The sequence below is a fragment of the Anomaloglossus baeobatrachus genome, chromosome 6, assembly GCF_048569485.1.
Source record: "Anomaloglossus baeobatrachus isolate aAnoBae1 chromosome 6, aAnoBae1.hap1, whole genome shotgun sequence".
Lineage (NCBI taxonomy): Eukaryota > Metazoa > Chordata > Amphibia > Anura > Aromobatidae > Anomaloglossus > Anomaloglossus baeobatrachus.
Genome location: NC_134358.1, coordinates 251,931,808 through 251,959,035, shown reverse-complemented (window position 1 = coordinate 251,959,035; position 27,228 = coordinate 251,931,808). Strand labels below are relative to the sequence as shown.

The window sequence follows — 27,228 nt, the reverse complement described above, 5'->3', positions numbered from 1 at the left end:
GGACGAGGGAGTTCCACTGTATTCGCCAAAAGTAACCATTTGGTGTGGCTTCACCTCATCATTCATCCTCAGACCGTTCTTTTACAAACAAATGAGGCCAACTGGGGTTGCTACCTGTTCCTTGATAGCAGCGAGATACCAGACAATGCTGGAAACAGCGGTCATTCCACAACTTCAACAGCGGCAGTGTCTTCAGACAACCACCTTCATGCATGATGGAGCAGCTCCTCACATCTCAAATCGCGTGAAGAACGTTCTGCGTACACATTTTCCCGATGGCAGGATTTTGAGACGCTGCTTCCCTAACGCATGGCCACCGTGTTCGCCCGATCTCAATCCTTGTGCTTTCTGGTTGTGTGGACACTTGAAAGAGCATGTTTATGGGGGAAATGTCGACACCCTGTCTGACCTCAAAGACCGCATTTTTTTGTAACTGCGCAGAATCCCACCAGACACGTTACACGCAAGCATCGAGTATGTTCTGCATAGGATGAACATGATCACCGTGCATGATGGCGGCCATATGCTAGTCTGTGGAACAATTGTCACATCTCCAATTCAGCACATGGTTTTTGGGCTGCTCGCTCACTGTACAGCGCCAATTTTTCACCTGGTGGGGAGTTTTGGTATAAAAAATGTTTAAGATGCCTTCTGTTTCCCCATGTCTTGAATAGCATACGTACCAATTTTCAGCCAATTCTGTCCACTGGGTGAGTCTGCACACGGCTCCAAACACCTTAGGTTATGTTATGGCCACCTTGTATCTTGCTGCTCTCATATTTAGGGTGCAGTTATTGGGCCGGACAACACGGATGATAATGGCATCGCAATGCTCGGATCGGCCGGCGGTTCTCCTGACCTGATCGTGACGCTATGTATTTCTATGCAGCTCTCACGCTCAGGTCAGGAGATCCGCTGGACGGTCTGAGCATTGCGATGTCATCATCATCCATGTTATACAGCCATGTGCCTACATCCTTAATGGCGAAAAAAAAGCAGAATCTCTATTTGAACTTTTGTAAAGTGTAAGTTGGATATATTTAGGGGTACATCTATTTTTCAGGCTGGACAATTGAGGTGCACAGGTACTATGCTAATTTTCAGCAAAGGGAGATAATTGAGTCCTGCACCACTCCACATTACCTGCAGTAACGTCTGCGGTATCGCCTGTGCCCGAGTCCGGGTGGAGAGCCTGGAAAGTCCAACAATCCAGGAGCGGGGTGCTCGTCATAGAACAAAATCCATGGATAAAGGTGAGAATAAAGGATGACCGCACTCTGTCCGCTGTGAAGGATTTTCTTTTATTCAAACACGTGCATAGTAGAAAGCCGGAGGCACACTGTGAGCTGGCTCCTCAAGACTGGACGACGGCCGTTTCGCCCACAAATTGGGCTTCCACGGGTCCACATGTGGAGCTACGGCAACACCCCTTTTAAAGGAGTGCTCACAGGTTGCCAGAGGCCACATAAAAAAACAACAACAGGAGATTTGTATGTATAACAGTGAATATAAAATGTAAACATATGTCACTTTACATGAACCAGTTTACAAAATTTACATAAATAACAAACAATGTATAGACACCAGAAGTATTAGAAAAACAAAAATATAAAAAAAAAAAAAAAAAATGTATCACAGGAATATAGCCAGATCCACACGGTCGTTTAACCCTTGTGGGCCTTGTGCCCCATAATTAATGATCAATCTAGCCTCTTCTTGCAGTAATAATTTATGCAGGTCGCCCCCCTTAGAAGGGAGAGAGACTCTCTTGAGGCCGGCAAAACGTAAAACGTTAGGATTACTGTCATGACATTCCTGGATATGTGTGATTAATCTGGGGGAACCTTTCCCTGATGTTATTGAACCATAATGCTCCCTGAATCGTATATATAAACACCTGATAGTTTTGCCTATGTAGAACCTGCCACAATGGCAGAGAACTACATAGACCACAAACTTGGTTTTGCATGAAATAAATTGGTGGACAGTGTGCAAATGCGAGCCTACCTGTAAAGACCGACCAGTTAAATGTAAATTACAAAAATGGCATTGACCACACCGGTAATTCCCCGGTGGGCAGCATCTATTCAGCCATGTTGCTGGACTAGTAAGTCTGTTCTTCACAAGTTTGTCTCGCAAATTACCGCATCGTCTGAACGACACCAAAGGATTGGAACCTGTTCTTTCAGACAAGGCGGGATCACTTTTTAAAATGTGCCAATTTCTGCAAAGAGCATTCCTAATAGCGTGCTCCATGGGTCCAAATTTGAAGCTGAAGACAAATCTATCCACACCCTCCATGCTTTTTTTGGTGCGATTTTTTTGGGCAGCAGTGGTGCTATCGGCTGTGTCTCTCTCACAGGCCGAATCAACTAGTTTTTTTGGGTAACCTCTTTGTTGCAATCTAGTTTTCATCTCCTGAGACTGTTGAAAACAAGATTCCTCTGAACTATTTGCCCTTCGTACTCTCAGGAATTGACTATAGGGCAAACCTGTCTTAGTGTGGAGTGGGTGGGCACTCTGATAGTGTAACAGGGAATTTGACGCTGTCGGTTTTCTGAACAATCGTGTCTGAATGTCTCCATCTTCAATGGAAACCTCAATATCCAAAAAATTGAGGATATCGCCACCAAACGAGGAGGTGAAGAACATATTCATAGTGTTGCAGATGTTAAGGTGTGCCACAAAGTCAGCAAAGAGGGTCTCAGTGCCCGCCCACACTATGAATATGTCGTCCACATACCTCAGAAAATGGCGGATGTATTTCAGAAAGGGGTTAGTATCAGAAAAAATGTATTTGCTTTCAAAGGAGCCCAAAAAAATATTGGCCATGGCACAAGAGACAGGGGTACCGATAGCGGTACCCCTGCACTGCAAGTACCACCGGACCAAAAACATAAAAGCGTTTTTAGACAAAACGAAATCAAGGGCTTCCTCAATGAAATTGCAAAACAACGCGTCTTTTCCTGTCTGAGCCACCATGTCTTTAACCGTCTGTATACCCATTTTTTGAGGGATACGGGTATACAAACTCTCCACATCAATCGAGGTGAGAGAAAAGCCTTCTTGCCAAGACATACCCTTCAGCAGTGTCAAAAAGTCACCGCTGTCTTTTACATAAGAGGGGATATGACTCATGATGGGTCTAAGGAGCCAGTCCAAATAGTGCGACAACGGCTCCGTAAGGGAGCCGATGCCAGCCACTATTGGACGGCCCGGTGGATTATCCCTGCTCTTGTGTACTTTTGGTATGTAGTACCAATGGGGCTTAGTGGGAAAGGGAGGAATTAACTTATCGGCCTGTGGGCGAGACAGAAATCCCAGCCCCACATATTTGTCCAACAACCGCACCAAAGACTTTTTAAAACCCTGGATAGGATTTGCAGGGAGGGGAGAGTAGGTAGATTCATCCGTCAACTGTCTATTGCATTCCTGGATATAATCATGCCTGGGCAGGAGGACAACGTTGCCCCCCTTATCAGCCTCCCGGAACACCGTGTCCTCCCAGCCCTGCATGACACTTATCGCTGCCTGTTCATTCCGGCTTATATTTAGAATTGGTTTAGGATACACCAAAGATTCGATATCCTTCAAGACAGCCTCCTGGTATAGATCGATTAAATTTCCTGGTACAGTAGGGGGACAAAAATCTGATTTCACCCCTTTGGTAAATCTATCCACCATTGGGTCGGTGTTACTACTAACAGTATCAGATATAGAATCCGGATCACTCAAACTGAGTAATAATCTAGCGTCTTGAAGGACATCAGAATCAAAAGCTCCCATCAAACCCACCTGGGGACCAGCTATACTACAGGGAACATGCCCAGCCGGTACGTCTGTAGATATATCAGGCATTGCCTGGAAATGTTTGTATAGGTGAATCTTTCTGATGGCTTTAAAAAGATCAACCTTAAATTCAGCGAAATCAAAACTATCAGGAATGCAAAACTTAAAACCCTTGGTTAATACAGAAATCATGTCTGGGGTAAGGACATGGGATGTTAAATTGATTAATTCAGCAACCAAAGCGGTATAATTATCTTTGTTTTTATCCAAAACCAACTGCAATAATTTTTTAGAACATTCCAATTGAATGCCTTCCCACTGTGCAGTAAACGTGGAATCCTCCTGGAAATGGGAAAGAGTTTTCATAACCCGGAGTCCACGTGGCACACGATCACAATCCACATATGATTGCAGGGATTGTATAGTCCAAAACAGTCTGACTTCTTTCTCCGCCAGATTCTGTATCTGAAATTCCAGAGTTTTCACACCCAACACTTCGGTGTCTTTTTTAAAATTACAATCTCCAAAAAAGGAGCCAGCATCAGCACGTTCAGCTAACAAGCCCGTGGTAGTGGACGGTACCACTCCACTACTCTCCATATCCTCCATGACACAGGGCTTTTTACAGGCAGGTATTTAAGAAGACCGCTAATAGCACAAAGTCCCGGTAATATAAAGCAGTGTGCAACAAGGACCGGAAAACAACAAGACGTATAGCAAAGGGAGATAATTGAGTCCTGCACCACTGCACATTACCTGCAGTAACGTCTGCGGTATCGCCTGTGCCCGAGTCCGGGTGGAGAGCCTGGAAAGTCCAACAATCCAGGAGCGAGGTGCTCGTCATAGAACAAAATCCATGGATAAAGGTGAGAATAAAGGATGACCGCACTCTGTCCGCTGTGAAGGATTTTCTTTTATTCAAACACGTGCATAGTAGAAAGCCGGAGGCACACTGTGAGCTGGCTCCTCAAGACTGGACGACGGCCGTTTCGCCCACAAATTGGGCTTCCACGGGTCCACATGTGGAGCTACGGCAACACCCCTTTTAAAGGAGTGCTCACAGGTTGCCAGAGGCCACATAAATCTCAATCCTTGTGCTTTCTGGTTGTGGGGACACTTGAAAGAGCATGTTTATGGGGGAAATGTCGACACCCTGTCTGACCTCAAAGACCACATTTTTTTGTAACTGCGCAGAATCCCACCAGACACGTTACACGCAAGCATCGAGTATGTTCTGCATAGGATGAACATGATCACCGTGCATGATGGCGGCCATATGCTAGTCTGTGGAACAATTGTCACATCTCCAATTCAGCACATGGTTTTTGGGCTGCTCGCTCACTGTACAGCGCCAATTTTTCACCTGGTGGGGATTTTTGGTATAAAAAATGTTTAAGATGCCTTCTGTTTCCCCATGTCTTGAATAGCATACGTACCAATTTTCAGCCAATTCTGTCCACTGGGTGAGTCTGCACACGGCTCCAAACACCTTAGGTTATGTTATGGCCACCTTGTATCTTGCTGCTCTCATATTTAGGGTGGAGTTATTGGGCCGGACAACACGGATGATAATGGCATCGCAATGCTCGGATCGGCCGGCGGTTCTCCTGACCTGATCGTGACGCTATGTATTTCTATGCAGCTCTCACGCTCAGGTCAGGAGAGCCGCTGGACGGTCTGAGCATTGTGATGTCATCATCATCCATGTTATACAGCCATCTGCCTACATCCTTAATGGCGAAAAAAAGCAGAATCTCTATTTGAACTTTTGTAAAGTGTAAGTTGGATATATTTAGGGTACATCTATTTTTCAGCCTGGACAATTGAGGTGCACAGGTACTATGCTAATTTTCAATTGTGTTTAATTTCTATTTCTTATTATTTTGTCTTTCCACGCCGGCATGATACGTCTCCAGAAAAGGGCAGGAAAATAGGCAGGCAGTGAACTGGATACAACATACAGTACACTGAAGACTTGTTGCCTGGAAAACAGGAAGTCATATGCTACAAGTCAGACCTCGAATAGGAAGGGCAGGAACACGTCTGAGCACTATCACTGCATTACAATGAGCTAATAGATAGAGGCTAATTAAAATTCTTCTATTAGGACTACTACGTCAGGTCGGTCACAAATGGGGCAGTCTTGGCATTAGAGGATTCCAGTGGTCACATCACTAGCTGCATATGCAGTAAATACGAGCATGCACTAGCCAGGAGAAGATAGCCTCGGGCAGTATCCGTCCCTAATAACAAGGAGAGGTATTTTTTACAGAAGTATGGTCCTGCTCGTAATTTCCTATGTCCAGTATATGAAGAAGGGGGTAGCATTTAAGCAAAAAGCTGCAAGCAATTCTAGGTAAAGATGCCAGGCAGTGGAAACAAGGACAGCTGTCATCATTAAACAGGTAGTCCAGGAACAGACGCCTTGCCAACGATAGGAAATGTGCGAATACTAAAAAGAAAAAAAAAACTAGCCATATGTCGTATACTCCCTTGGTGGTTTTTCATTACTTTGCTGCAGCAATGATGTGTATCTGTAGCGCCCCTGACTATATCAGGGTGCTACAGGGAACTACATCGTGCCCCCCAGGGTGCAGGACCCAACCCTCATGGTTCCACGTTCCCAATAACCGGTGTCACCCCATCAGCACTACAAAACCCAACCACACCTGACATCAAACGTGTTAGACACACCAGTGGGATGGTAAAGCTGGAAAGGGTGCGTCGGATATAGTCTAGGAGGACTGTCGGCATCAGAAACTCAAAAGAACTGACTGGTACCGAGCATGGCGGGGTACAGGACCCTAGGTCGGGAGCCGATTCATCCGTCCTGATAGTTAACCTGGGAGGGAGAGTATCTTTATGAACTTCCCTAAGAGCTCAGAGATTGAAAGCGACAGCACACCGCGGGGGATAGGGTTCTCCATAAAAAGCAGACCAATTGAAATCCCAAGTGCCAGCCATCAAGAGCACAGCTGCCCTACACATAGGTAGCGGGGCCATAATAGCTTCATGCCAAGGGGCCACAACAGAAAACTAAATTGTGCACGGAGGCAGAGTCTGGACTATCAAGTGACACCGGTGGGAGCGGACACCTGGACGGGCTCCATTGTAAAGACTGTGATGCACAGAGACTTTGGTTTATCATCAGTGTAAGTGTCTGCTTTATAATCCTCATCCTGCATTACGACTACCCACAGTGAGTACCCTGTTCCCCCTCCACCCTGCGCTCCCAAACCAAAAATCCCCCAGAGGCCGGGACCTTCCCTACCTGCAGAGGGACTGACACCTTGCTGCTCCCCACCATCTGCCCTGGGAGTCTTTCGAGCAGCGGCAGTACTTCCATTACCGCAACCCGTAGGTGGCGTCACAAACTTCTCCCCTGTAAATATCCCCTCTCCAAGGATCGGAGTGTTAGCCGAGCCCGGGTCCAGACCCCTCGAGCCACGACCACCCTGGATCCGAGCACTCCGGTCTGCACTGGGGCGGCACATATCCAACAATTAATTGGTATGGCAGGCACATGGCATACATTACTGCCTATCATCAGAGCAGCAAAGTAAACCAGGACCACCAAGCCATTGGAGCATAAAGAGCTATGGATAATTTTTATTTTAGCACGTTTCCTGATGTTAAATTATTTCAGGGGTTTTCCCATCTGTAAGATCCTCCCCCAATATGTAGTATTTGTAATAATAATTGTAATATTAGCAAATACCTCCAATTAGAAATGAAGTATAGTTCCCCTGATATAGCCAGGCCTCTTACTTCATTTGCAGGGCATTGCAGCTTAGGTATCTATGGATATATCCACTCATATAGCGACAGATAGGCATCCATGGTTACAGACCATGAACAAAAAACTACCATAAGTTGCAATGCCCTGCACATGAGGTAAGAGACATGGCTGTATCAGCAGAACTATTCTACACTTCTAATTGGAGGTAACTGATAATATTATTATTATTATTATTATTATTATTATTATTACACCTCCTACATATTGGGATAGGATCTTGGAGATGGGAATAAGGCCAGCGTCACACGCTACGATATATCGGGTGATATGTCGTCGGGGTCACGGATTCCGTGACGCACATCCGGTTTCGTTAGACATATCGTAGCGTGTGACAGTTCCGAACGACTGTGAACGAGCAAAAATACTCACCTTATCGTTGCTCGTTGACACGTTCATTTTCAAAATGTCGGTCCTCCTTCTGTGATCCGGTTGTTCATCTTTCCCGAGGCAGCACACATCACTCTGTGTGACATCCCCGGGAACGACGAACACAGCTTACCTGCGTCCCGCCGGCAATGCGGAAGGAAGGAGGTGGGGGGAGGTTACATCCCGCTCATCTCTGCCCCTCCGCTTCTATTGGGCGGCCGCTGTGTGACGTTGCTGTGACGCCGAACATCCCTCCCCCTTCAGGAAGTGGATGTTCGCCGCCCACAGCGACGTCGCCCGGGAGGTAAGTGCGTATGACGGGGTGTTAACGACTTTGTGCGCCACGGGCAACTGATTGCCCGTGACGCACAAACGTCGGGGGAGGGTACGATCGCTCGTGCGATCGCATGATAGATCGTACCGTGTGATGCCGGCCTAACCCTTTAACTATGAGTCCACTATAGTTTTTGTTAGCAGTGAGTAGTCAAATGGCACAGCATTTTCTTTATTGTTTGCCCTTACGGTAAAATAAATGTGTCCCTGGATCTTAAAAATGGAATCTGTCACCAGGTTTTTGCCACCTAATAACAAAACTGCATTCTATAAAGACAGAGATCAGATCCTGATTCTAGCGATGTATCACTTATTGGTCTGCTTAGTGTAGCAGCAAAGGGTTACCACTAAAGGACTGCTGCCATTTAGTCCTCTATTATTTCTGAACTCTGTATTACTCTGCCCCCAGCTTTCTGCCAATGCACAGTGTACACAAAAAACTATAGGCCACGTCTCACTAAGCGACATCGCTAGCGACATTGCTACTGAGTCATGGTTTTGGTGATGCAACAGCGATCTCGTTATGTGTGACATCCAGTAACGACTTGGCCCCTGCTGTGAGATCTCTAGTCGTTGCTGAATGTCCTGGACCATATTCTTCAAAGGCAATGTCCTGCTGGGCAGGACACATCGCTGTGTTTGACACTGTGTGACAGGGTTCCAATGACAGCAGAGATCGTTATACAGGTCGCTACTGCCACCTGTATCATTACTGAGTTGTTGGTAAGGTCTGACTGTGACATCTCACCAGTGACCTCCCAGCGACTTACCAGCGATTCCTATCAGGTCGCATCGTTTTCGGGATCGCTGGTAAGTTGATAAATGTGACGGGGGCTTAACTGATACATGGCTGGAATCAGGGTCTCTGTTTCTATATCATGCTACTTTTAGATGTGTTAGCGAAAAGCTGAAGACAGATTCCCTTTAAAGAGCACTGAGATAAGACTAATAGCCGGAATTCCTTGTTTATTTTTATACTGAAAAGGATTATCCACACACACATAAGCCTTCTAAACCCAGTTCCAAACCAATAAATGATTTCAGGACACTTCTTGTTCAAAAATCACACAAATCTCAGCTGCTGGCCATGAAAACTCAGGTGAGACCGAACGGTGATGTGACTGCAAGTAAGCGATTTGCATACTTCCAGCCACATTTCCATTAGACATATCCGGCCTCGGTCAGTTCACTTGTATTGGGTGAGGCTTAACACGTCTAGTCTGCAGATGACCGTATGTACGCAAATTACATACTTGCGTTCACGTGACTGCCCAGTCTCACCGTTCACATTGAACAAGTGCTCCTGTGTATGGTAAAGTTGGCTGATATGATTGCCAGCCAGAGCCCAGAGCATCGCTCAGCCAACAAACATCTAATGTGTATGGCCAGTTTGAGGGCCGCAATCCCCACTGGATAACTGTCGGTTGTTTAGTCTACAGCTATGCCCACCAACTCCCTGATACGCAAGAACGCTCCACTCAACCGAGCGCTCCTGTGCTCTCTATGGCTGCTTTCACACTTGCGGTGTTTTGCATCTGTCACAATCAGTTGTGTGACTGATGCAACGGATGTGTTGCAGATAGTGGAACAACTGATGTGACTGATGCTGCAAAACAATGATCCGTTGTTTGGGTTTTTTTACTGTTTTACCGGTGGCCAGCTATTGTGAATGATCAGCTGATCACCCGGCGGCCGGGCTATCAGCTGATCGTTCACAGTAGCCGGCCGCCGGGCGATCAGCTGATTGTTCACAAAAGCCAGCCACCGGACGATTAGCTGATTGTTCACAAAAGCCGGCCGCCGGACGATCAGCTGATCGTTCACAAAAGCCGGCCGCCGGACGATCAGCTGATCGTTCACAAAAACCAGCCGCCGGACGATTAGCTGATTGTTCACAAAAGCCGGCCGCCGGACGATCAGCTGATCGTTCACAAAAGCCGGCCGCCGGACGATCAGCTGATCGTTCACAAAAGCCAGCCGCCGGACGATCAGCTGATCGTTCACAAAAGCCGGAGAGAGAGAAAGACATTGCTTTCAATGATTAAACATGAGCTGAGCATGCGCAGTGAAAAAAAGGATTACGCCGCTCAAAAAACGCTACATGCTGCGTCCTGCCGCCCGACGGTTAGTCATTCCACGATTGATCCGTCGCGCGGAGGATGCAACGCAAGGCCATCAGTCGTAATCCGTCGTCCATACAAGTCTATGGGGGAAAAACGGAATCCTGCAAAATATTTTGAAGGATACCATAATTCCTCAAGGCGACGGATTGTGACTGTTGCAAAACAACACAAGTGTGAAAGCAGCCCATGAGAGAGCCACTGTAGAGGCTTGTCTCTCATAGAATAAAGAGGATCAGCCGCCGGGAGAATGTAACTGGCTGGATTCTTCTCTTCCCTGGCATCATCTAGTGGGGTAAAGTAGGGAGATCTCCAGCAGACGAAGTGGAGGAAAGCTCGACACGCCCAATGATTAAGGACGCTCTTTTGCGTCGGAAATGCGTCAGGGTCTTCTGAATATGGATGGACTTTTTTAAGACCATGTGAAAATAAAGAAAGAAATTATTTTACGTTGGATGTACCGATATCTTTTCCTTCTAGGGACATCTCCATACACATTAGCTGTTGGAAGGATCCTACCAATATTGTTTTTTTTTGGACAAGTTTAGTCTAATGTTTATGGGGGCCTTTACAGTCTATGGCCACCTAATAAAATGATAGCTCTGCATAGCCAACAATAATCTTTATTTACTTTTTATCTCTTTCAGAAATGGAAATAAATCCACTGATAAAACCACTGTATCCTCCGCGTCAGTTCAGCAGGGACAGCTAAAACAAAGCAGTTTTCTAGGACTCTGATAATAATGACCTTTCTTTAGGGTAGGTCATCAATATCGGATTGCTGGGAGTCCGAAGCCCAGCCTCCCCGTCGATCATTGCTACCACCTGCATGAGTATCAAAGTGGTGGAAACCCTTTTAATGCCTCCCAAATAATGATATTGGGGATGCTGAACTACAAATTAGGCTAGTTTCACACTTGCGTTGGACGGGATCCGTAGCATTGCATTGTGTGACGCATGCAACGGATGCGTTGCATATAGTGGCACAACGCAATGCTACGGATCGTACAAAATAACGGAAAGCTTTTTTTTTTCTTTTCTTCTTACAGTTTACCGGCAGCCGACTATTGTGAACGATCAGCTGATCGCTCTTAATAGCCAGCGCTATCACATGCCGGCGGCCGAGCGCTCAGCTGAGTGCCCTGACATGCCGGTGGCCGAGCGCTCAGCTGAGTGACCTGACATGCCGGCGGCCGAGCGCTCAGCTGGGCGCACAGACATGCCGGCGGACGATCGCTCAGCGGGGCGCCCTGACATGCCGGCGGCCGAGCGCTCAGCTGGGCGCACAGACATGCCGGCGGCCGAGCGCTCAGCTGGGCGCCCTGACATGCCGGCGGCCGAGCGCTCAGCTGAGTGCCCTGACATGCCGGCGGATCAGCTGAGCGCCCTGACATGCCGGCGGCCGAGCGCTCAGCTGAACGTTCGGCCACCGAGAAATAAAATAAAGTTTGTGATAAAAAAAATAAAAAAAAGAGCATGCGCAGTGAAAAATAAAGGTTTCCGCTGCTCAAAAAAACGTTACATGCAGCGTTCCATCCGCCCGACGCTCACTGATGGTCAGCGTCAAAACAACTGATGCGCTGCGGGGCGGATGCAATGCAAGACCATCCGTTGCTATCCGTAGCTAATAGAAGTCTATGAGGAATATAACGGTTTCCTGTAACGGTTACCGTAATTCCTCAAGGCTGCGGATAGCAACGGATCCCGTCCAACGCAAGTGTGAAACTAGCCTTAGAATCCATTTGGACAACATCTGCAAGGAGTTTGTATGTTCTCCCCATGTTTGTGTGGGTTTCCTCCAGGTTCTCCAGTTTCCTCACAATCTCCAAAGACATACTGATAGGGAACTTAGATTGTGAGCCCCAATGGGGACAGTGATGATCATGTCAGTAAAGCTCTGTGGAAATTAATGGCACTATATACCAGAGCTGCCTCGCAGCATTTTATCTGCTCTCGTTGATCTCATCTGAACCAAGCATATGTGTATATGGACAAGCTGGAAGTAATAGTGTCATCTAACAGCTATCTAAGGCTAGTTTCACACTTGCGTTGGGAGAAATCCGCTGGGTCCGTTGCTGCGTCGTTTTGACGCATCCGTTATTTTTGTGGTGTCAACGGATGCAACGGATCCGTTATTTCACAGTAATCCGTTAGCTGATTCCTGTGAAATAATGGACCGTTGCATCCGTTTTGGCGTCCGTTAGGCGTCCGTCTAACGGAATCCGTCGGCTGTTTTTTTTTCTTTTTTCATTTTTTTTCATTCTGGGCATGCTCAGTTGAAATTAGCGGTATCCAGCAGCGGATTCCGTTGTTAAGCACTTAGCAACGGAATCCACTACCATAGGGAACCATTATAAATTTTAACGGAACCAACGGAATCCATTGGTTGGCGTCATTTTGACGCAAGCATTTAACGTTACGTTCTGCGTTGCTTCCGCTCGGCGGAAGCAACATAGCGTCGGCCAACGGAAGCAACGCAGGTACTTTTGGCACAATCCGTCATCAATGCAAGTCTATGGGAAACAGCGGAATCCGTTAACGGATTCCGCTGTTTCCCAAGACAGCGGATTGCGCCAAAAAAAAAACAACGCAAGTGTGAAAGTACCCTAAGGAACATAGCCACTCTTAGGGAAGGAGGGACTGATTATACATACTCTTATATGTGAATTTTAGTTCTCGAGGATCCACTAAAAGTGAACTTTATATAACATATGAAGACATGCCTAATAAGACAGAACATATTCTTCACTAATGGGACTATGATGCTTTTCAGTGTAGAAACGTCTCCCACCACGAGCACATCATCCACCCCCAGCTCTGGTGACCATTTCCTCCTCATCGTTATGAGGGGGAAGGGCAGTGGCAGCTTTATAACTGTTCATTTTTTTAGGCTCTCGAGCCATCCAGTTTACCCTGCTGTACAGATGAGGCCGCATTTAGGGATAGTCCAACCAATAGTTAACATCAAAAATAGGCTACTTCTAATCACTACTATAAAAAGCCAGCATTCACAAAAGGATTTTGACCCAAAGAGATATCACCTTTTGATAAAGCCCCTTAAGGCCCCGTCACACTAAGCAACATCGCTAGCAACATCGCTGCTAACGAACAACTTTTGTGACGTTGCTAGCGATGTTGCTGTGTGTGACATCCAGCAACAACCTGGCCCCTGCTGTGAGGTCGTTGGTTGTTGCTGAATGTCCTGGGCCATTTTTTAGTTGTTGCTCTCCCGCTGTGAAGCACAGATCGCTGTGTGTGACAGCGAGACAGCAACAACTAAATGTGCAGGCAGCAGGAGCCGGCTTCTGCGGAGGCTGGTAACCACAGTAAACATCGGGTAACCAAGAAGCCCTGTCCTTGGTTACCCGATATTTACCTTTGTTACCAGCCTCCGCCACTCTCACTGTCAGTGCCGGCTCCTGCTCTGTGCACATGTAGCTGCAGCACACATCGGGTTAATTAACCCGATGTGTGCTGTAACTAGGAGAGCAGGGAGCCAGCGCTAAGCATTGTGCGCTGCTCCCTGCTCCTTGCACATGTAGCTGCAGCACACATCGGGTAATTAACCCCATGTGTACTGTAACTAGGAGAGCAAGGAGCCAGCGCTCAGTGTGCGTTGCTCCCTGCTCTCTGCACGTGTAGCTCCGTGCGCTGGTAACCAAGGTAAATATCGGGTTGGTTACCCGATATTTACCTTAGTTACCAAGCGCAGCATCTTCCACGCGGCGCTGGGGGCTGGGGGCTGGTCACTGGTTGCTGGTGAGCTCACCAGCAACTCATGTAGCCACGCTCCAGCGATCCCTGCCAGGTCAGGTTGCTGGTGGGATCGCTGGAGCGTCGCAGTGTGACATCTCACCAGCAACCTCCTAGCAACTTACCAGCGATCCCTATCGTTGTTGGGATCGCTGGTAAGTTGCTTAGTGTGACTGGACCTTTACATGCACACCAAAGTGGATTCATAATTTCATTAACCCTTTCTAGCTCACACTGTCCTTTACTGCTTAAGGTTAAAATAATTGTAATGAGTTCCATCTATTCAAGTAAGTCTATGGTTCCACTTGCGCACAGCTTGTGATGTGAGAGCATTGGAAGCGATATGCTAATGACCCTCTGCTGTGAGCGTCAGCCGAGGGTCATGCGACTGTGATGCGATCAGGTCACAGCTACGAGAAGAGGGAGCACTTTCTCCCCATCTCCTGCGCTGCCTGTCTCTGCATATATCGCACTGCACTCGGATGACATGCGAGTGCAGTGCGATGTTTCACACATCCATAGAGTTGTATGGGGGTGCGTAAGCCGAGACTCGCTGCCAAACACAGCATGCTGCGATTCATTCCGCATGCCGATGTGGTATGAGAACTCAATCGCAGATGGACACTGCCCCATAGTTTTGCACTGGTGCGAGTGCAATCCAATGTTTTATCAGATTGCGCTCGTTCATGAAAAACGCAAGTGAAACCGAGGCCTAAGGCTATGTGTGCACAATATAGTTTTATTTCTTCAGTAAAAAATGCACCCTCTGGCTGAAAAAATGCATCAAAAACGCATGTGTTTTTGCCGCGTTTTCAGTGTATTTTTTACGCGTTTTCATCCGTTTTTTTCTCCTGCGTTTTTTTTCAATATATTCAAAAGAAAAAGGCAGAGAAAAACGCAAAAAGAAGTGACATCATGCTTCTATTTTTCTGCACCCAAAACTGCAGGAAAAAAATAAGCAACGTGCGCACAGCACTTTAGAATTCTCATAGACTGCTGGGGAAGGAAATGCATGCAGGTTAGCGCCACAAACTACACCAAAAACACAGCAAAAACTGTAATGTGTGCACAGGGCTTAAGACTGATTTTAGGATCAGATTTCACAGATGCATCAGTTATATCATACTAGGGTAGTAGAATAGAGCAGTGGCTAGGAAGGAGTAGTCTGGCATCTGGATAAGGCTAAGGCTTAATAGTGATTTGTGGCTGTGCAAATTAACACTGACAAGTCGCAGTACCACATCGTAAGTAATGATCCTGAAAGGGGTTACACTGTAACTCACAAGTGAATGTGACCACAAATGGCTATCTGTGACCCATAAGTGTCTATAACTGCAAAACACAAGTGACTGTGACCCACAAATGGCTGCGACTACAACTCATAAGTAACTGTGACTCATAAGAAAATGTGACGCAGACGTGACTGTGACCTCAAGTGTATCTAACTGTCACCGACAAGTGACCGCAACTCAGAAGTTGCTGCCACTGTAAGTCACAAGTGGCTGTGACTCAAGTGACTGTGACCCACAAGTGGCTGTGACTCGAGTGACTGTGACCCACAAGTGACTGTGACTCATGAGTGACTGTGACCCTCAAGTGGCTGTGACTCAAGTGGCTGTGACTCAAGTGGCTGTGACTCAAGTGGCTGTGACTCGAGTAACTGTGACTCGAGTGACTGTGACCCACAAATGGCTGTGACTCGAGTGACTGTGAGCAAGTGACTGTGACTCATGAGTGACTGTGACCCTCAAGTGACTGTGACTCATGAGTGACTGTGACCCTCAAGTGGCTGTGACTCGAGTGACTGTGACTCGAGTGACTGTGACCCACAAGTGGCTGTGACTCATGAGTGACTGTGACCCTCAAGTGGCTGTGACTCGAGTGACTGTGACTCGAGTGACTGTGACTCGAGTGACTGTGACCCACAAGTGGCTGTGACCCACAAGTGACTGTGACCCACAAGTGACTGTGACTCATGAGTGACTGTGACCCACGAGTGGCTGTGGCTTGAGTGACCTTGACCCACAAGTGACTGTGACTGAAATCCACAAATGACTGTGACACACAACTGTGTGAGATTGCAACTGACAAGTGTCTACAATTGCAACCCCCAAGTGGCTCCAACTGCGAATCACAAGTGTCTGCAACTCATGGTAGCGTTCACCATCTCTTCTCCGGAGCATTATTCTAAAAGATATTCCAAACAGATATATGGGGGCTTCATCAGAGAAAATGGTAACCACAGTTCTCTGCAATCCAATCCCTGTACGTCCTGCAAAGTTTCTCAGATGAAGCCCCCTTCAGACTGTTTGGCACATCTAAAAGAATGATTGTCTAGAAAAAAAGTTGAACATTATCATAAGTCCTGTGTCCTGTCAACAATAAAGCATCCTGAGACCATTCATGTGTGGGGTTGTATTTCATTTTATTAATGATGAATGGTATCTAAACATCCTCCAAGAACAATTTCTCCCTATGGTCCAAGAGCAATTTGGTGATGAACAATGCATTTTCCAGCATGATGGAGACCATGTCATCACTTAGTGTTTGATGAACAAAACACTGACATTTTGGGTCCATGGCCTGGAAACTCCCCAGATCTCAATCCCATTGAGAACTTGTGACTAAACTTCAAAAAGCAAGGTGGACAAGCAATAACACAAAAACTGTGATAAATGCCAAGCACTCATTAGACAAGAATGGGTTGTTATCAGTCAGGATTTGGCCCACAAGATGATATCCAGCACGTCAGGGCAAAGTACAGAAGTCTTGAAAAAAAGGATCAAAACTGTAAATATTGAGTTGTGGAATAAACTTGATATATTTGTCAATTAAAGTGTAACAACTCATGAAATGCTTATAATTGTACTTCAATTAGGAGAGAAACATCTGATTAAAAGATCTAAAAACACTGCAGCAGCAAACTGTGATAACTATAAATTGAATCAATTTCAAAACTTTTGGTCATGACTTAAGTATACTTAGTATTAAAGTTAGTATACAGTATAAGTGTTCAGCCAATGCTCACACATCCTCGGTATACATGGCCTTGACGTCCTTCGCTGTCCAGATCATGCCCACACATCCTGAGTCTAAATGGCCCTGAGGTCCCTCACTGCTCACACATCCTAGGTATACATGGCCGTGAGGTCCATCACTGCCCAGCTGATACCCACACACCCTGGGTATACATGGCCATAAGGTCCATCACTGCCCAGCCAGTGCCCACACATTCTGGGTACATGGCCCTGAAGTTCATCACTGCCCACCCGATGTCCACACATCCTAGGTATATATGGCTCTGAGGTCCATCACTGCCCAGCCAATGCCCACACACCCTGCATATTCATGGCCCTGAGGCCCATCACTGCCCAGCCGATGCATACAAATCATAGGTATACATGGCCCTGAGGTCCATCACTGCCTAATCGATGCTCACACATCCTTAGGTATATATAGCCCTGAGGTCCATCATTGTCCAGTCGATGCTCATACGTCCTAGGTATACATGGCTCTGAGGTCTATTGCTGCGCAGCTGGTGCCCACGCATCTTAGGTATACATGTCCATGAGATCGATCACTGCCCAGCCTCTGCCCACACATCCTAGGTATATAAGGCTGTGAGGTCCATCACTGCCCAGCCAGTGCCCACACATCCTTAGGGGTACATGACCCTGAGGTTCATCACTGCCCCGCCAATACCCACACATTCTGGGTATACATAGCCCTGAGGTCCATCCCTGCCCAGACGATGCCCACACATCCTGGGTATACATGGTCCTGAGGTCCATCACTGCACAGCCAATGCACACACATCCTTAGGCATACCTAGCCCTGAGGTACATCGTTGCCTAATCAATGCCCACGCGTCTTAGGTATACATGGAGCCGAGGTCCATCACTGCCCACGTATCCTTAGGTACAGTATATATGGCCCTGAGATCAATCATTGCCAGCTGGTGCCCACATGTCCTAGATTTACAGGGCCCTGAGGTCCATCACTGCCCAGCCAGTGCTTACACATCCTTAAGTATGTATTGCACTGAGGTCCATCACTACCCAGTTGTTAAAGGGAACCAATCACGAGGATTTTCGTATATAACCTAAAGCCAGTGTTGTACTGGCACTATCAGGCTGATTCTATACATACCATTAGTGGTTATCTCGGATGTTTAGGTTTTGAAATCCAAGAAAGTAAAGTTTATAAAATCAACAGCTGCTTGACTGACAGCAGCTGAGGATCAGCTAATATCTGGGTGGTATTCATAGTTATCCCCTCCCCCTGCTAGAATTAGCATAAGTATTATACCATTGATTTAACGTTTCACTTCCAGTACCTGTGGTGAGGTCATACCCATATGACCAGAAGGGATGGAGTCTCATCCAACAAAGCTGATAACAGGAAGCAACATTTTCCTATTGGCTGAGGCCCTGCCCCTTCTGGTCACATGGGTATGACCTCACCACAGGTCCTGGAGGAGAAAAATTACATCGATTGTATAATGGTAATGACTAAATCCCAGTGGCCAGAGGGACCTCTGGTGATGTCACTCCCATGTGACCAGAAGGGGCGGGCCTCAGCCGACATAGCTGGTACCAGGAAGATACATTAATCTTCTAAACCCACATGGGCATACAGTTGATTATAATAGAAGTGGAGGTCTGGGGGTAAGACCCAGATGGGAGAGGTGCAGGGAGGGGTGAAATTCCCCCTTGCATCAGTATGGTGGAGGGAGGAAACATCACCACGCCCACCAAACAAGCCGTCTTGCCCACTATCCAAGGCGGTCACACCCACAGGTCCATCTACCCACTGGGATTTACCCACAACCAATGTACAATACTTATGCTAATTCTAAAAGGGGGAGGTGATAATTGTGAATACCCCCCCAGATATTATCAGATCATCAGCTGCTGTCACTCAATCAGATGCCAATTTTATAAACTTTACTTTCTTGGATTTCAAAACCTAAACATCTGAGCTTACCACCAAAGGTATGTAGAGAATTAGCATGATAGTGCCAGTACAGCACTGACTTTAGCTTATATACATGAATCTTGATGATTGGTTCCATTTAATCACACATCCTTAGGTAAACATGGCCCTGAGGACCATCGTTGCTCAGCCGATGCCCACACATCCTAGGTATACATGGCCCTGACTTCCAGCACTGCTCAGCTGATGCCCATATATCCTAGGTATATATGGCCCTGAGATCCATCACTGCCCAACCAATGCTAACACATCCTAAGTATACATTGCCCTGAGGTCCATCTCTTCCCAGCCAATGCCCACACATCCTGGGTATATATTGTACTGAGGTTTATGCCTGCCCACCCGATGCCCACACACCCTAGGTATACATGGCCCACAGGTCCATCACTGCCCAGCCGATGCCCACACATCCTAGATATACATGACCCTGAGGTACATCACTGCACAGCCGGTGGTTACACATCCTTAAGTATATATAGCCCTAGCTCCATCACTGCCCAGCCGTTAACCACACATCCTTAAGTAAACATGTCCCTGAGGTCCATCGTTGCTCATCCGATGTCCACACATTCTAGGTATACATAGCCCCGAGGTCCATCGCTTTCCAGCTGTTGCCTACATACCCTTAGGTATACATAGCCTCGAAGTCCATCACAGACCAGCTGATGCCCACACATCCTGAGGTATACATGGCACTGAGGTCCATCGCTGCCCAGATGATGCCTACACATCTTAGATATACATGGCCCTGAGGTCCATTACCACCCTGTGGTTGTCCACAAGTCCTTAGACACAGGATGCACGGCGCACATGATCACTGACACTGAGAGGACTACCTGTCCCACAGGATTCCATATACCACAGACTCTCATAGCCAGATCGAGGGTTCTCTCCAGCGCATTGTGGCTGACCCATAGCATCGAAGGCTTTTATTACCTTGATCCCATTTGACCATAGGAGGTACTAAGTCCCTTGAATTAGAGATTCACATGACTGTAGCCGTTTAACATTGCATTGCCTGCGTTCTCTTCCACTAGTGCTGACAGATCCCTTTATATATCCTGTTTGCAGGTATATAGTGACAGTCCACAAAATTCTCCTATAAACTGACAAGATCCTCCCATATTACCTTATATATAGGATTTTTTGTGGCAGTTGACCCAGCCACCTTACAATAAATGTGAACCCAGGCCTTAAGTTAAAGGCAGATAACCTCAATAGAGTTCTCTATATTTCCTCTGATCATACTACACTCCATCTTACTTATCAGAGACGGCTCCATATGGTCAGATTGTCCGACCGGATGAAGGCCTAAGGCCGAAACGTCTCAAGGTGGACTCTCTACCATTGTACAGCACTTTTTTCTTTCACCTATCTGCAATAAAGAAAAAATAGACCAAAGATTTGAAATTGTTTTATTTTTTGGGGAACCACACAGTGTGCCGGGGTTCACCTTTGACTTGCTTACATTGAGCTGATTTCCATCGCTACCCAGCTGGTTACCACACATTCTGGGTATATATAGCCCTGAGGTCTATCACTCCCCAGCTGATGCTCACACATCCTGAGGTATACTTGTCCCTGAGTTCCATCGCTGCCCAGCAAATATCTACACGTCTTAGATATACATGGCCCTGAGGTCCATCACCGCCCTGCCGTTGCCCACAAATCCTTAGGTATACATGGTCCTAAGGTCCATTGCTGCCCAGCTGGTTCCCACACATTCAGGGTATACAGTACATGGCCCTGAGGCCCATCACTGCCCAGCAGATGACCACACATTCTTAGGTAAACATGTCCCTGAGGTCCATCGTTGCTCATTCGATGCCCACACATCCTAGGTATACATGGCCCTGAGGTCCATCGCTATCCAGCTGTTGTCTACATACCCTTAGGTATACATGGCCCTGCAGTCCATCACAGACCAACTGATGCCCACACATCCTGAGGGATACATGGAGCTGAGGACCATCGCTGCCCTGCTGGTTCCCAAGTGTTCTGGGTATACATGGCCCAGTCGTTGACCACACATTTTAGATATACATGGCTTGGATGTCCATCACGGCCCAGTCGATGCTCACACATTCTAGGTATACATGGCCCTGAGGTTCATCACTACCCAGCTGGTGCTCACACATCCTAGGTCTATATGGCCCTGAGGTCCATCCCTGCCCAGCCGATGCCCACACATCCTGGGTATATATTGTCTTGAAGTCTATTCCTGCCCAGCTGATGCCCACGCACCCTAGGTATGGCCCTGAGGTCCATCGTTGCCCAACCGATACTCACACATCCTTGATATCCATGGCCCTGAGTTCCATCACTACGCAGCCAGTGCTTACACAACCTTACATATATATAGCCCTGAGAGGTCCATCACTACGCAGCCAGTGCTTACACAACCTTACATATATATAGCCCTGAGAGGTCCATCACTACGCAGCCAGTGCTTACACATCCTTACATATATATATAGCCTGCCCCTGAGGTCCACCGTTGCTCAGTCGATGCCCACACTTCCTAGGTCTACATGGCCCTGAGGTCCATTGCTTCCCAGCTGTTGCCTACATACCCTTAGGTATACATGGCCCTGAGGTCCATCACTGCCCAGCCGGTGCTCACACATCCTGGGTATACATGGCACTGGCAGTCACCCACCTTCCAGCAGAGACGACTGTGCCAGCTCCCCTCGGTCCTCCGGGAAGGACTCCAGCAGTCTCCTGAAGAGCCGCCCCAGGTCCGAGTAACTCCTATGGAGGTAGAGGATGTTCCTGTCCGACCACTCAGTCCGAATCTCGAAGAATTCCTCCTCGTCTCCTTTGCGGTTAATGATGAGTCTCCTGATGCCGTTCACCCAGCAATCCTTCACAAACATGTTCACCAGGGAGGTGCCCTCAAACACAGCTGATGCCATCCTCAGCCCGCTGCGCACCCGACACCCACATCCCAACCAGAGGACACAACGTGGCAGCCTAGATGCGTCCTAATGTGGCCGGGCGAGCAGTGACTAGATGGCAGCCCTGATGTGCCCAGCAGTGGCCGGGCGAGCAGTGACTAGATGGCAGCCCTGATGTGCCCAGCAGTGGCCGGGCGAGCAGTGACTAGATGGCAGCCCTGATGTGCCCAGCAGTGGCCGGGCGAGCAGTGACTAGATGGCAGCCCTGATGTGCCCAGCAGTGGCCGGGCGAGCAGTGACTAGATGGCAGCCCTGATGTGCCCAGCAGTGGCCGGGCGAGCAGTGACTAGATGGCAGCCCTGATGTGCCCAGCAGTGGCCGGGCGAGCAGTGACTAGATCCCGGCGCTCTGTCCCCGGATCAGTTGCACACAGGACATTGTTATCTGAGCCGCTCCTGGACCCTGCGCCAAGTCTGCGAACTTCTCTAGTGCATCCCGCCCGCTCCGCGGTGTGGGGGCGCCGTCCTCCCTGTGCCGCTATGTCCCGACATTCCTGCAGGGCGCTGCTGTCAGGGCAGGGGCGATGGCAGGCTACGTGTAACTTGTCTCCCACCCCCGGCAGTGTCTGCTGTCACCGGACCTCCCTCCGCCCTCAGTGCAGCGCTGCCAGGAAGACGCAGGATGAGGAACTTTGTGGAGAGCTGTGCTCTAGAGCTGTGCACTGAGGAATGCCCGGCTCCTCATGTCACAGAGCCCTCACACGGTGCCGCCCTCTGCACCCTCCCAAATCTACAGCTGTGGAGATAGGACTATGGCTGACATCACACAGAGCTGTGTCCACCTCCTCTGCTCACCATCATACAGAGCTGTGTCCATCTCCTCAGCTCACCATCATACAGAGCTGTGTCCATCTCCTCAGCTCACCATCATACAGAGCTGTGTCCATCTCCTCAGCTCACCATCATACAGAGCTGTGTCCATCTCCTCAGCTCACCATCATACAGAGCTGTGTCCATCTCCTCAGCTCACCATCATATAGAGCTGTGTCCATCTCCTCAGCTCACCATCACACAGAGCTGTGTCCATCCCCTCAGACATAACTGTGCTCACCTTCACACAGAGCTGTGTCCATCTCCTCAGCTCACCATCATATAGAGCTGTGTCCATCTCCTCAGCTCACCATCATACAGAGCTGTGTCCATCTCCTCAGACATAACTGTGCTCACCTTCACACAGAGCTGTGTCCATCTCCTCAGCTCACCATTATACAGAGATGTGTCCATCTCCTCAGCTCACCATCACACAGAGCTGTGTCCATCTCCTCAGCTCACCATCATATAGAGCTGTGTCCATCTCCTCAGCTCACCATCACACAGAGCTGTGTCCATCTCCTCAGCTCACCATCATACAGAGCTGTGTCCATCTCCTCAGCTCACCATCATATAGAGCTGTGTCCATCTCCTCAGCTCACCATCACACAAAGCTGTGTCCATCTCCTCAGCTCACCATCATACAGAGCTGTGTCCATCTCCTCAGCTCACCATTATACAGAGCTGTGTCCATCTCCTCAGCTCACCATCACACAGAGCTGTGTCCATCTCCTCAGATATAACTGTGCTCACCATCACACGGAGCTCATGTCCATCTCCTCAGACATAATTGTGCTCACCATCACACAGAGCTGTGTCCATCTTCTCAGAAATAACTGCGCTCACCATCACACAGAGCTGTGCCCATCTCCTCAGACATAACTGTGCTCACCATCACACAGAACTGTGTCCATCTTCTCAGATATAACTATGCTCAGCATCACACAGAGCTGTGTCCATCTCCTCAGATATAACTGTGCTCACCATCACACAGAGCTCATGTCCATCTCCTCAGACATAACAGTGCTCACCATCACACAGAGTTGTTTCCATCTCCTCAGATATAACTGTGCTCACCATCATACAGAGTTGTGTCTATCTCCTCAGACATAGCTGTGCTCACCATCACACAGAGCTGTGTCCATATGAATAAATAGAATTGATATAAAAATATAGTGAAAAGTGATGAGTGAGCGTCCTTGTCACTGTTCATTACTTGATTGAACATCGGGGTGCTCGGGTACCCTCGATTTTCCCATTGACGTCTGTTACATTTCATACTTGAGACACAATCAGGCACCCCGAAGCTCAATTGAGTAATGAGTGGTGGCAAGCACACTTACTCATCACTTATAGTAAACATAAGTCCCCATGCTCAATGAACCAACAACAATATCAGCCAAGACTAATGTGTATGGGCCCTCAGGAGACAATGTCAGAGCAGTTAAAGAATTATTCTCAAATATGGACGTTATACTCTATCTATGAGGTCCGACCACTGATGTTCTCACCGATCAGAGAACCAGGATTCAGAAGAGCCCCATGTGAATGGAGCAGTGGTCAGTAATGCACACCTCCTCTTCATTTATTGTTATGAGAGTGTTGAAGACGAGCTGAATGCTACGCTTAGAAATGTCCGTACGAAAGATCGATTGCTCCATCCACACAAGGCTCTTCAGAGCTCCATCTCAGGATTGGTGGTTCCAGCTATCGGGAAGTTATCCCCCATCCCATAGATACAGGATAACTTTCAAACTTCAGAATACTGCTCCAAAATCATCTGATGTCAGTGACCAAGCCAATGCCAGACACCAGGAGCAGCGGAGTCAGCACGGTTTGTTTCTTTACAGTAATCTGCAGCCAGTGACATTCAATTACTGAAAGGAAACTACCCATTAAAAGGGGTTGTCTGGTCTAAATTCACAAGTCTACAGACACTGTGTCACTCTGGTGTTATAGCTGGGAATGGCGATCACGTGTCCATAAGCATGTGATATGCATACTACAGCCCAGAATCTAGATGGGCATGGTCTTGCTGAATACACTTGCATTGAGCCAAGCTGCACCCAGCTAGTCGGATTTTGGCTGGGAATATGCATATCACATACTGATGGCCACATGGCCATCGTTCCTGGTGAATGGTTGCCCAGCTGGCCCAAACTGTGCACTCTTTCAAGCTGCAAGTATGAGAGAAGAGCAGAAGATCTGAATCCAGCTTCAGGGCAATGTTGACAAGCTCTATAGCAAAGACCTTGTAACTTCTGTGCTCCTTGCCAAGGAAGACCAGCCAAAGCTGATATATCTGCAGAGGCAAAATAAAATTTCAACCGATTTTGAGGGGGGCTTCTTTATTCTATGTCATTACCATGTTCATAAGGGTTCAATGGCGGGAATAATAAGTATGATGGGATAAGGGGTCGCTGCTTTCCTTTGCTTTATCTTGCCATGTTACAGTTATTAATTTTAAAGACTGGTATGGAATTTGTGATGATCAAACATGACAATGTAATGTTTTTGTATTGAATTTACAATGCTGAATTCGCTTATGCCAGTGTTATGTTATTGGAAAATTTGAATAAAAATATTGTTAAAAAAATAAATAAATAAATAACATTTCAAAACCTTCTAGTTTTTGAGAACAGAAATTATTTTTTAATAGCAATTAAACTGTAAAGTTTCTTATTTTTACAAGCATTTTGCTGTTTTAACCAATCAAAGGGGTTGTCCAGAACTTTAACATTGATGGCCTATCCTTAGTATAGATAATTAATGTTTCATAGGTGTTGGTGCGACATCCAGTATCCCTGCCCATCCGGTGTTCCCAGTGCTGGCAGCAGCCAAAACTGCCCAGTGGCGAAGTTGCAGAGCATTTCTCTGTAAACAGTATAGTAGCCGCAGCCAGGAAATCACAGAAAAAACAATCAAAGGGGAGTAACCCGAAAATATAATCACAGAAAAAATACTCCAAAAAAATTTTTCGTTAAACTTTTATTAAATATCAATATATTGAAACATAAAGTGAGGGGGGGGGTGTTCAGAAAAATATAAAATACCCTAAGGGTCTAAAGTACAATATAAAATACAGTCTAGTGGACCAGCTAGCGGTATATCCCAGCAAATGGTGGGAAAGGCTTATATCGCTCCACCAGTCAACTTTACAAATGATAATACATCAATTTTTTACCATTCATTGCAGAAACATTTTTAATATACAATTATTATCATCCAGATCCAATAATTAACCATGCATTGAAAAAGAGACTTACATAAAATGTATATTTATAGATAGATTTGGCATATATCTCTCAAATACAGAAACTTGAACTATATGTATTATTGGTAGGACAGTATAAGAAAATATAATTATAGAGTACTGTAGTGGGATAAAATAAACATACAGTATTCTTTTTATGTCAAAAAAAGCATAAACAAGTTAGCCCCAAGAAATATTACCCAACGCGTTTCGCCTCCTTGGGTGGAGGTTCATCAGGGGTATAAATATTACATATGTTCCATAGTGTATCACACGTTGTAATATATCAGCTTAAATTCTCATTCTTCAAATAAAGATATTTTTACAATGTAATAGAATTCATCAGTGGGACCTCTTTTCCATTCATAAATATAGCCTCACTCTGATGAAATATTTCACAACAGAGGGCTCTCAGCCCATAACAGGTCAGTTAACCCTTCAATGGTTAATCAGTTGTTTTTATAAATCCATTCAGGAAAAACATTCTGCTTGTTTCATCAGAAGGCAGTCTGCTTCTTATATTGATAAGAAGAGACAAAAGGGGGATGGAGGGTTTAAATAACCACAGAAGTCCCCTTCAGCTGATTGTAAGGATGTAAGGCTGTGGATAAAAGTCCTCCTCTCCTGTCAGAAAACAGGCATGGTCTCATGAGAAAATATCTTTATTTGAAGAATGAGAATCTAAACTGATATATTACAACGTGTGATACACTATGGAACATATGTAATATTTATAAACCTGATGAACCTCCACCCAAGGAGGCGAAACGCGTTGGGTAATATTTCTTGGGGCTAACTTGTTTATGCTTTTTTTGACATAAAAAGAATACTGTGTGTTTATTTTATCCCACTACAGTACTCTATACTTATATCTTCTTACACTGTCCTACCAATAATACATATAGTTCAAGTTTCTGTATTTGAGAGATATATGCCAAATCTATCTATAAATATACATTTTATGTAAGTCTCTTTTTCAATGCATGGTTAATTATTGGATCTGGATGATAATAATTGTATATTAAAAATGTTTCTGCAATGAATGTTAAAAAATT

General features: G+C 46.6%; 1 protein-coding gene across 1 annotated transcript in view; it reads right to left on the bottom strand.

The window, feature by feature from the left end:
• Positions 1 to 22,789, bottom strand: part of PXDC1 (PX domain containing 1) — a 79,313-nt gene extending 56,524 nt beyond the window's left edge. The window contains exon 1 of the mRNA XM_075316486.1: positions 21,814 to 22,789. Within this exon, the coding sequence (XP_075172601.1) occupies positions 21,814 to 22,069 (256 nt within the window). The 5' untranslated portion in view covers positions 22,070 to 22,789. The remainder of the gene's footprint in view (positions 1 to 21,813) is intronic.
• Between the last annotated feature and the right edge of the window lie 4,439 nt (positions 22,790 to 27,228).